At 41.7% G+C, this 12,216-nt stretch overlaps 1 protein-coding gene across 1 annotated transcript in view; it reads right to left on the bottom strand.

The window, feature by feature from the left end:
• The window catches only part of usp43b (ubiquitin specific peptidase 43b), a 210,548-nt gene that overhangs the window by 174,098 nt on the left and 24,234 nt on the right, over nt 1-12,216 (bottom strand). Inside the window, exon 2 of the mRNA XM_034190475.1 lies at nt 7,403-7,543. Coding sequence (XP_034046366.1) covers nt 7,403-7,543 — 141 coding nt within the window. The remainder of the gene's footprint in view (nt 1-7,402; nt 7,544-12,216) is intronic.

Below are 12,216 nucleotides of genomic sequence, written 5' to 3' on the forward strand. Positions count from 1 at the left end.
ATGGAATGCCTCTTTCATGACTGGGATAGCTACAAGCAAACTTTCCCGCCTCCGTTTGTGTGTTCCCCCTCCTCCCGGGAATACCTGATGTGGCGACATCCAGGTAGTCCGAAAAAGAGGAGAAGAGGCTGCAGAGCGGGTGTCCAGGTTCGGATCAGACGAGGAGTGTGGCGTGCGGCTCGTGGATACCGAAGCTACAGGTGGCTTCGTCCAGTTCCACTCTTGCAGGGCCATACGGCTGGCGGTGTGGCCCTGTTCATGCATCCCACCACTCCTCTGTGTTGCAGGACTCAGCCTGGACATCACTGGGTCCCTGATGGACGAGTCACAGATCCGTCCCTGTTTTCCGTGTTTACATCTCGGGAGCAGCGTGGGTTTCGCCAGTACAGTGGTGCCTCACGTGACCGTGGGAGATGTCTGCAGCCTATCCCGCTGTGTTCAGCGGACTCGACTACCGCCTCATTGTTGAGTCGGACTGGATTATTGAATGCGCAATCTATTTCAAATAAAGCGTTCTCCATTAATGAGCTTTTTGTCAGGAAAAACTTGGACTTTCTTTTCCTCACAGAAACGTGGCAGAGGGAAAATGAATGCATCCATTTAAATGAGCTCTGTCCTGCGGGTTGCTTAGCGGTGGGTAAGCCCCGCCCCTGTCGTGCGGGGGGAGGATTGGCTGCTGTGCACCGGGACCGGTACACATGCAGACTGTCGGATACGAGCCACGCCCCCTCTTTTGAGGCACTCATGATGGAAGTTGGTTCCTCACATACATTTTATAGTATTTTGATCTATCGGCCTCCTGGCCCTGTTGGGACTTTCCTTAAGGCTTTTACTGACTTTTTATCTTCTATAATTAGATTGGAAAAGGTCTTAATTTTGGGTGATTTTAATTTCCAGATTGATGTTGATTCTTCTACTTCAGCAAGAGAGCTTATAACTATGTACAATCTGCAGCCTTGTTTTTTTTTTTTTTTTTCCACTTTCTCAGTTTGAATTACCACGTTATATCACTATATATTTTTAAACAAGCACATTGTCTGCACTAACCCATAATACTCAGAGGAAACATAAACATGCAGCCCACTAACAACTGACATTTTTATGCAAGATTTTACAAAGTACAGGTCAGTGATTTTGACCTTTGACCTTTTGACCTCAAAAGCAATAGACTTCTTGGGGGCACCGTGTCGAGGTTTGTTGACAATTCAGCAAAAAGGAAAGAAGTTACTGTGCTCACAAGATTTACAAAGTACAGTCCAGTGACCTTGACCTTTTGACCCCAAAGGCAGTAAGCTTCTTGGTGTCAAAATTCCAAGCACTCACATACCAGGTTTGCAAAAACTGGCAGTTAAAAAGTGACTGTGCTCACACAATTTTTACAAAGTGTCATTGGCCTTGACCTTAGGCTTTTGACCCCACAATCAATAGACTTCTAGGGGTCAATATACTTAACATACATCCCACATTTTTGAGAATCGGGCAATGCAACTGAATTAATCCTCATCACAGTTGAAATGTCTCATGAAGACTTAGTGACACAGTGGCCTCCAACCCACTGTCTGCACTGTGAGGAGAAGATGCCCAAAATTTACTGAAGAGAGCTCAAATAACTGCTTTCTCTGATATGCTTCATTTCAAAAGTGCCATTCTGAAAACAATGTTGGTTACTGCACAAAGAAGACCTCTCAAAATTTAACACACTGCAAGTGCCCCCTCAGGAGCGGTCGGAAAGAGAGAAAATACAGATAGTGGTCAAGTGACTTTTTTCCATCACTGAAATGTTTTTTTTTAATTGCATTTATATTTTTCATGGCTGTGAGTTCTTTCCCATTCGTAGAAAGTCCAGAAAAAGGTGTTAATTATTTAATGTTGAAGTAGGTTGTCGAATGCGAAAAAATAGTCACCAGGTCTGTTCCCTGGAGGACAGATGGATCTGGGACGCTTCCCTCATGCTGCCTGTCTCCAAGGTTTAATCTCTTAACAAAAATGCCTTCATGAATATCAACATGTAAAAAGTGTGTCACTCGCTGTGTGTTTCAGGCCTGAACATAACCGCATTAATGATTGACTGAAACAAGAAATCCACATGTTGGTTTACCTGTGGGCTGACCAACACCCAAAACACCAGTGAAATGGCCTCTCTGTCACAACCCAGACAGCAAATGGATCCGGGCTGGATGTAGTCCAACATCCGGTACCATTCCTGAAAACAGAGCCGGTCCAGACAATTTTAGCGATTATAAACTCAGGGCTGTGAAAACTCTGCAAATCTGCGGGATACGCGGATTTCATCATGGGATCAAGTTTTATCCGCGGAACTTACCCCTGTAAGACTTGCTTGTCATAAAGAAAAAACTGTTTTGCGAAAACCATTTTAACAACCTCAGTGATGATCACGATTACAGAGTACACACGAACCCCCCCCCCATGATGAAATCCGTGCATCCCAGGGAGCTTTCACAGCTCTGAGTTTATAACCGCTAATGGATAGTTTCTATTCAAGTGCAGACAAAATTGCTTATCGTTATGCTAACCCCATGTTCCTACCACGGTGCCGTGACGCGGACCACATCTGTCCCAGATCCGTGCCAGATATGGGCTGTAAACGGCTGGTCTTGTGTGGATCTGATTCAGATTTGGTCCGGATCTGTTCCAGAACTGTAAAGTGGAGCCGTGTCGGCTCTGGGCCAGGGTGCAAAAATTTGTCTGGACCGGATCCGTTTTCAGGAATGGTACCAGATGTTGGACTACATCCGGCCCGAATCCATCAATTTTGAATGTCCATGACATTTCCAACAATAAGACAGAGCAGGGCATCATGAAAAAAGTGAAATTGTAGAAACCGACCAATTAACAATGTCAGTGATTTTGAGAACAGGGTAACAAATTGGTCTGAAACACCAGCTACACTAAAGAGCCCATCTGGCACAGTATCCGTAAAACATGTTAACTCTGGACATACAGACCCTCCAGACATGAAACATTTTAACAATATACATCCCCAATTCCAATGAAGTTGGGACGTTGTGTAAAATGTAAATAAAATAGAAAACAATGATTTGCAAATCCTCTTCAACCTATATTCAATTGAATACACCACAAAGACAAGATATTTAATATTCAAACTGATAAACGTTATTGTTTTTGTGCAAATATTTGCTCATTTTAAATGGATGCCTGCAACACGTTTAAAAAAAGCTGGGACAGTGGTATGTTTACCACTGTGTTACATCACCTTTCCTTCTAACAACACTCAATAAGCGTTTGGGAACTGAGGACACTAATTGTTGAAGCTTTGTAGGTGGAATTCTTTCCCATTCTTGCTTGATGTACGACTTCAGTTGTTCAACAGTCTGGGGTCTCCGTTGTCGTATTTTGCACTTCGTAATGCGCCTCACATTTTCAATGGGCGACAGGTCTGGACTGCAGGCAGGTCAGTCTAGTACCTGCACTCTTTTACTACGAAGCCACACTGTTGTAACACATGCAGAATGTGGCTTGGCATTGTCTTGCTGAAATAAGCAGGGACGTCCCTGAAAAGATGTTGCTTGGATGGCAGCATGTGTTGCTCCAAAACCTGGATGTACCTTTCAGCATTGATGGTGCCATCACACATGTGTAAGGTGCCCATGCCATGGGCACTAACACACCCCCATACCATCACAGATGCTGGTTTTTGAACTTTGAGCTGGTAACAATCTGGATGGTCTTTTTCTTCTTTTGTCCGGAGGACACAACGTCCATGATTTCCAAAAACAATTTGAAACGTGGACTCATCAGACCACAGCACACTTATCCACTTTGCATCTGTCCATTTCAAATGAGCTCGGGCCCAGAGAAGGCGGAGGTGTTTCTGGATGTTGTTGATGTATGGCTTTCACTTTGCATGGTAGAGTTTTAACTTGCACTTGTCGATGTAGCAACGAACTGTGTTAACTGACAACGGTTTTCTGAAGTGTTCCTGAGCCCACGCGGTAAGATCCTTTACACATGATGTCAGTTTTTAATGCAGTGCCGCCTGAGGGAGCAAAGGTCATGGACATTCAATGTTGTTTTTTGGCCTTGCTGCTTACATGTAGAAAGTTCTCCAGATTCTCTGAATCTTCTAATTATATTATGGACTGTAGATGATGGAATCTCTAAATACCTTGCAACTGAACGTTGAGAAGCATTGTTCTTAAACTGTTGTACTATTTTTTCACGCAGTTGTTCACAAAGTTGTGATCCTCGCCCCATCTTTGCTTGTGAATGGCTGAGCCTTTTGGGGATGCTCCTTTTATACCCAATCATGACACTCACCTGTTTCCAATTAACCTGTTCACCTGTGGAATGTTTCAAACAGGTGTTCTTTGAGCATTCATCAACTATCCCAGTCTTTTGTTGCCATTGTCCCAGCTTTTTTGAAACGTGTTGCAGGCATCCATTTCAAAATGAGCAAATATTTGCAAAAAAAAACCCCAATAAAGTTTATCAGTTTGAACATTAAATATCTTGTCTTTGTGGTGTATTCAATTGAATATAGGCTGAAGAGGATTTGCAAATCATTGTATTCTGTTTTTTATTTACATTTCACACAACGTTCCAACTTCATTGGAATTGGGGTTGTAGAACTTGGTGTTTCTGCATGTGTATGTGAAATCAGAATACACACATTTATGTCAGGACTAGCAGCACACGACGACATGACTGTATGACACACTGCCATGATTAACTGTACTGTTGGCAAATGATGACACAGAACCACAAGAGTATAACTCAAACCTGTTAAAAATTCCTCTTGAAGAAAAACAAATATATAAGTCACACTGGAGTATAATTCACTTTTCTTCTGTATCAGCTCTTTAATTTGTAATTTTTGTTCATTTTTGTAGTGTACTTTGTATTGGCATTTATTCTTTATTAATACAATTTATTTTGTTTATTTCCTTGATTTGTAGGAATGTTCGATATAAATAGTCATTAAAGTTATTTGTAATAAGGAAGGTATGATTTTTCGGTATACACTGTACATCCAAAAAGTATTCACAGTGCTTCACTTTTTCTACATTTTGTTATGTTACAGCCTTATTCAAAAATGGATTAAATTATTTTTTCACATAAAATTCTACACACAACACCCCATAATCACAATGTGAATTTTTTTTTTTTTTTTTTTTTTTAGATTTTTGCAAAAACAAACAAACAAAAAAACACTTAATGTTATATGGCTGGGGGGGCCTGGCTGCTGGTTTGTTTGTCTTTTGGTTTCCTCCCAGGTGGCGTGCATTTGGGACTGAGTGGCTGTGTTGCTGAGGCTGTCAGGACCTCACCCTGATCACCTGCGACTCGTCAGGACTCACAGCTGTGGTGCATCTGGATGGATTGGAACATGTTGGCATTTAAGACTGGAGTGCACAGTGTGTATTTGCCAGAGACTCGACCTTGTGACCAGACGGGTGAGATCGTCGTCTCGGGAGCCATCTCATCAGCAGCGGATGCTGAGAACGTCCAGGTTTGATGCACAGTCTGTGAAAGAGGAGGGGGTGAGGTCTCACGCTCGTCAGCACACTTCCTGAGGTACGTTAGATTTTGTGACTAACAGTTATACAGTCAGTAAATGTGGTGTCCCTCACACTTTATTGTATTGAGCTGTTTGTTAGTCATGTATCAGCTTCCACTGCAGTGGAGTTTTGTGAACTGGATGTTCCATGCCTGCAGGTTGGGAAGCTGATCAGTAATCAAGCCAGGAAGTGTTTGCTGTTTGTACACCTTTAAGTGTTCTGTGTGTAGAGTGTGGACTCACATAATGGTTCCTTCTTTCACAGACTCGGTTGTTGCGGCCACCTGGGGGGTGTCGGCGGGGTCCTTGGGTCCGAAACAGCTTCTGGCTCCGGACCGTTAGCGCTGCTGGGAGCGCACCACGCCAGGCCGCACCTTTTGTTATTATATTTTCACTGTTATGTATTAAATTCAGTTAGCCTTTGTACCGTGCTCTGCTTATTTCATACTGGGTCCTTCAAACGCTGGTCGGTTCTCCGAGCTGCGTCCGACTCATAACACTTAAGTATTTACAGCCTTTGCCATGAAGCTCAAAATTTAGCTCAGGTGCATCTTGGTTCCACTGATCATCCTTGAGATTACTCTACAGCTTAATTGGAGTCCACCTGGGGTAAATTGATTGATTGAATATGATTTGGAAAAGCGCACATGACCTACCTACATATAAGGTCCCATAGTTATGCTTTGGCAATCTTGGGACAGCCATAATCTTGAAATATCGGAAATATTAGTGCCGCAAATGTGAATCCACATACATAAAATTATAAACTGGCTCTCCTCCAACAATTCTACATGCATGCTCCAATAAGCTGTGCTACACTGCATTATGGGTAATGACAAAACCAGATAGTGAGCCATGCCTTATTTTCATTTTGAGAAATTGATGAAAATGTCAAAAATTTCCTCTCATAAATTGATAATAATAATAACAATAATACTGATTGTGCGGTGGTATTTGGATCTGCTCCAATATTTGACATGATCCTCCTTGACCCATACCCACCCATTTGCCAAGCTTGATAATAACAGGTATTTCAGTTTTTGAAAATCTGATGAAAAATGTGGAAAAAAAAAAACCTATCCCTCAAACTATCCCACAATGTTCAACACAGCGAAAAATAAATAAATAAATAGAATAAAATAAATAAAAAAATCTTGAATCCATAGTCTTGACCAAGTGGCGGTTTTAAAAAAGAACCTGTTATTGTAGCTCTCTGTCAGGACATTTCACATCCCTCACGAACAAATAATTAAAAGATTTTTTTTTTCCTTGAAGAATCCTCACGCCCATTTTGCCCTCCTCCTTTTCTTGTGACAATTTTTACACGCTTGCATCATTCCAGCAGCTGTATGCTTTGTTTCAGAATCTGCCTGGTTATGCACCATATCAAACTGTACCCAAATGCACCGGTCGTGCATATCCATGTTTAGCGTAACTGTGGTCATTGGTGCATCACATCATGCAACATAAAAATAGTTTAAAATGGGAGAATAATGGTGTGACGATGATGATAACCTTCCAAGTTTTTCATGTTTTCTGCCTCATTTACACTTTCTCACATATCAATCAAAGTGAAGAGCGGGAATATTTCCCGACTAGAGTGATTGTAAAAATTTGTTAATTTGACAAACTGGGAGAGACGATCCTCAAAATACTGCAAGCTCCTCCTGCTGGTTGTTTGGAAGTGGTACATGTAATGTACAGAATAACTTGTGTCTCCTTGGCTGCAGCTCTTTCCAGTAGGAACCTCCTTTTTATTGTGGAAACAGATCCCATTTTGGCTCCGGCCCTGCCAGCACCCTCTATGGGTAAATGGGAACACTGACATCTTCTACATGGCCCACCAACATGTTGGGTTCTTACCTTCACATTAGCCTTGCTGTTGTTGCTGTGGGAGGCCAGGCTGATGTCCTCATGGACACGATCCAACAGCCACAGCAGGAATTCCAAGGCATCGTGCTGGGAATTGCCACGGAACTGTGACCCATACTTGGACACTACAGTCTGGATAGAGGAAGAGAAGATTTATGCATGATTTACAGGTGATTATAAGTAGGCTACATCTGTCTGTATTTTAACATAAAAAAAAAAATCACGGAGGCAACGGAATGTGAAGATGATGGGTTGCCTCCAATGATGACGTAACACAATGGGTCTACGGTGGTGTGATGGAATACGGTGCTGGGCTTGTACCATGTGAAGTTTGCAAAACTAACTTGTAGACACAGTAAAACACCCATAGGATAACTTCAGCACAACCGTGGTGGCGATCTTGTAGCATGTACGAGAAATACGGGCAAGTACATGTACGGGCTGCATGCAAATGCAAAGGATCACGATAGAAAACCAGAAATATTTGAATATATTAAAAATTCAGTTCTTACTGGTGGTTTCATAAAAACTGCACAACCTCTTAAACTATATCTGGATTCCCTCAATCGGAACAGACTCTGGACATGTCTCGGTAAGGCTTGGTTTTTCGCTCGAAATAAAGTTTGAATTGTAATGTAATCGACCAAATCTATGAATTTTAATAAATTTAAAGACACAAATAAAGAATGAGTTGGTTCACGATATTGTTTATTGCAGATGATTCGTATGGCTCGTTTTTGCAAAAGGAATATTGGATTGGTATTTGATTTGTAAGTGTTTCCCCATGACTCAACACAATATGTCATATATGGTACCATCAGAGAACAATATAAAGTAAGTAACCCTTCTTGTGGCAGTAGATCTTTGGCTTTATACAGAATGGCTATAGTTTTTGACAATTTTGATTTCACATAATTTATATGTGGTTTCCAGCTAAGTTTATTATCAATTATAACACCTAAAAATTTATTCTCTGTTACTAACTCAATTTCCTTATTGTTTATAGTTAAATTTTTACATTTGGGTGCCTGTTTATTTCCAAATATAATACATTTAGTTTTCCCAAGGTTGAATGACAACTTATTAGTGTCAAACCAAACCTTAAATTTTTCCAGTTCTTTCTCCACTATGTCCAGAAGCTGTTCAAGATTTTCACCGCTACAGAACACAGTTGTATCATCCGCAAAAAGGACACATCTCAGTGAACTCGACACCCAACTTATATCATTTATATAGATTATAAACAACAAAGGACCCAGCACTGAGCCCTGCGGCACCCCACATGTGACATCCCTGAGTTCAGAATTTGTATTATTGAATTGAACATACTGAAATCTGACTTGTAAATAACTAGCTATCCATTCATATGCCAGACCTCTGATTCCATATTTCTGCAGTTTAATATTTAATATTATACACAAACAATGAATGTTTATAAGTGCAATGGGAAGAATATGTACGTAATTTGAATAGAACATTCCATCTTTCAATGAATGAAAATATTTTCCATTGCACAAATGGGAAAAATTGTTTGTTTTGTATGACACCAAAAGAGATCCACATCATTTGAAATGTTATTTTAAATTAGACAGGTGTTTCTTGTAGGAACAGGAAGCTGACAACAGCGGGCAGAGTAAGCTCTGCGTTCAGCTCAGTCTCACGTTTGTTTTCCATGCCCGTCACGAAAAGCACTCGATTTTTGCGATTTTTATTATATTTTGTTCATAATCCTCCCCTTCTTCTAACTATAGCCATAACCCAAGCATAATGTCTATCCTCCCCTAACCCTAACCACAACCCCCCCAGACTCCCCCCCCGTCACCCTACATTTCGTGTCCCATCACGAAAAGCAGCCCATTTTCGTGCTCCTGTCACAAACCCACAGAATAATGTACTTTTCGTAATGCCGCCACAAACTGCCTTGAGACTGGGTTGCTGTGTTACTCTTGGCAGCAGGCCAGTCGCCATAACGCTGAGCTCAGTGTGTGCCGCTTTGCTCCTCAGCAGTGTGTGGAAGGGCACGTCTGCATTCCTCAATACAGTGAAAAATCACGATAGCAGCTTGTCCAGCTCTTCATCTGATAGCACTTCTACAGCCATTAAAGAAAGACTGAGAAGACTGCGGCTACTGGATTGAGCTTCCTCATATCATGGGCGCAATTTTATGAAAATCTAATGTAGGCATTCAACAGAGCGAAACGTATGGGACGAAAATGCACTGCAAATATAACCAATGGGACAAATATGAATGTCACATGACATACAGTACAATCCACCAATCAAACCACAAGGATATATTTAAATGTCATATAGAAACAGATACTACACAATACGACCCCTTTAATTTCGCAAAATAATCACAACTTTTGCAAGAGTTTCAAATAAACCTCACACATTGGTGGACTAGCTGCTGTTCATGCTCTCTCTCCTCATTAGTATTTACCATGTAATAAGGTGCAGGAGAAGCTCTGCCACATTTTTAAACAGAACACCCTCAAACAAATTTGAATCTCAAACACTCCTTATTTACTGAGTCTGACAGCTTGGCCGTATTTCTTGGTACAACAGAGGCTCCTGCATAGGCTCTGCCCCGCCGCTCTCCGCAGAATGCAGATCAAGAGGGATTCTTACGCTCTTCACGCTTGCCTTGTCTCCATGCTCTGACTGATGCAGACATTTGATGCTTTCTGTCAGAAAATTCAGCTTTGTGTAAACCTCTAACAAGAAACTTTAAAAGTATGACACCTCCAAAAAGAAATGACCTTTAAAGCTATACATTGTCAGATTTAGGGGTGTTTATTAGCAGAAATGTAATATTACCATTCATAACCATCTGTTCATTAGTGTATATATATACGAGGGCTGTCAATAAAGTAACGGTCCATTTTATTTTTTTCAAAAACTATATGGATTTCATTCATATGTTTTTACGTCAGACATGCTTGAACCCTCGTGCGCATGCGTGAGTTTTTCCACGCCTGTCGGTGACGTCATTCGCCTGTGAGCACTCCTTGTGGGAGGAGTCGTCCAGCCCCTCGTCGGAATTCCTTTGTCTGAGAAGTTGCTGAGAGACTGGCGCATTGTTTGATCAAAATTTTTTCTAAACCTGTGAGACACATCGAAGTGGACATGGTTCGAAAAATTAAGCTGGTTTTCAGTGAAAATTTTAACGGCTGATGAGAGATTTTGAGGTGATTCTGTCGCTTTAAGGACTTTTCACGGTGCGAGACGTCGTGCAGCGCTCTCAGGCGCCATCGTCAGCCTGTTCAAGCTGAAAACCTCCACATTTCAGGCTCTATTGATCCAGGACGTCGTGAGAGAACAGAGAAGTTTCAGAAGAAGTCGGTTTCAGCATTTTATCTGGATATTCCACTGTTAAAGGAGATTTTTTTAATGAAAGACGTGCGGACGGGTCCGCGCGTCGGGACGCAGCCGGCGCGGTGCAGCGGCACAGGAAAAACACCTCCGTGTTGATAACCATTTGTAAAATCCAGGCGGCTTTTGATGGCTTTCAGTGGAGTGAGTATATGAGAAATTGTTTAACAGGCAGGACATGTTCCAACTTGTCCTTAAGGCTTTCAACAGAGGTGTTTTTCCTGTGGCGGAGCGTCGCGGCGGCTGCGTCCCGACGCGCGGACCCGTCCGCACGTCTTTCATTAAAAAAATCTCCTTTAACAGTGGAATATCCGGATAAAATGCTGAAACCGACTTCTTCTGAAACTTCTCTGTTCTCTCACGACGTCCTGGATCAATAGAGCCTGAAATGTGGAGGTTTTCAGCTTGAACAGGCTGATGACGCCGCCTGAGAGCGCTGAGCGACGTCTCGCACCGTGAAAAGTCCTTAAAGCGACAGTCTCACCTCAAAATCTCTCATCAGCCGTTAAAATTTTCACTGAAAACCAGCTTAATTTTTCGAACCGTGTCCACTTCGATGTGTCTCACAGGTTTAGAAAAAATTTTGATCAAACAACGCGCCAGTCTCTCAGCAACTTCTCAGACAAAGGAATTCCGACGAGGGGCTGGACGACTCCTCCCACAAGGAGTGCTCACAGGCGAATGACGTCACCGACAGGCGTGGAAAAACTCACGCATGCGCACGAGGGTTCAAGCATGTCTGACGTAAAAACATATGAATGAAATCCATATAGTTTTTGAAAAAAATAAAAAGGACCGTTACTTTATTGACAGCCCTCGTATATATATATATATAGTGAGGAAAATAAGTATCTGAACACCCTGCAATTTTGCAAGTTCTCCCACTTAGAAATCATAGAAGGGTCTGTAATTTTCATCTTAGGTGCATGTCCACTGTGAGAGACAATCTAAAAAAAAAAAAAAAAAAATCTGGAAATCACAATGTATGATTTTTTTTAATACTTTATTTGTATGTTACTGCTGCAAATAAGTATTTGAACACCTACCAATCAGCAAGAATTGTGACTCTCACAGACCTGTTAATTTTTCTTTAAGAAGTCCTCTTATTCTGTTCACACACTCAATCAATCACACTCCAACCTGTCCACCATAGCCAAGACCAAAGAGCTGTCTAAGGACACCAGGGACAAAACTGTAGACCTGCACAAGGCTGGGATGGACTACAGGACAACAGGCAAGCAGCTTGGTAGAAGACAACAACTGTTATGATTATTTATTAGAAAGTGGAAGAAACACAAGATGACTGTCAGTCTCCCTCGGTCTGGGATTCCATGCAAGATCTCACTTTGTGGGGTAAGGATGATTCTGAGAAAGCCTGGTCAATGACCTGAAGAGAGCTGGGACCACAGTCACAAAGATTACATTAGTAA

This window comes from Thalassophryne amazonica, chromosome 16, assembly GCF_902500255.1.
Source record: "Thalassophryne amazonica chromosome 16, fThaAma1.1, whole genome shotgun sequence".
NCBI classification, from domain to species: Eukaryota; Metazoa; Chordata; class Actinopteri; order Batrachoidiformes; family Batrachoididae; genus Thalassophryne; species Thalassophryne amazonica.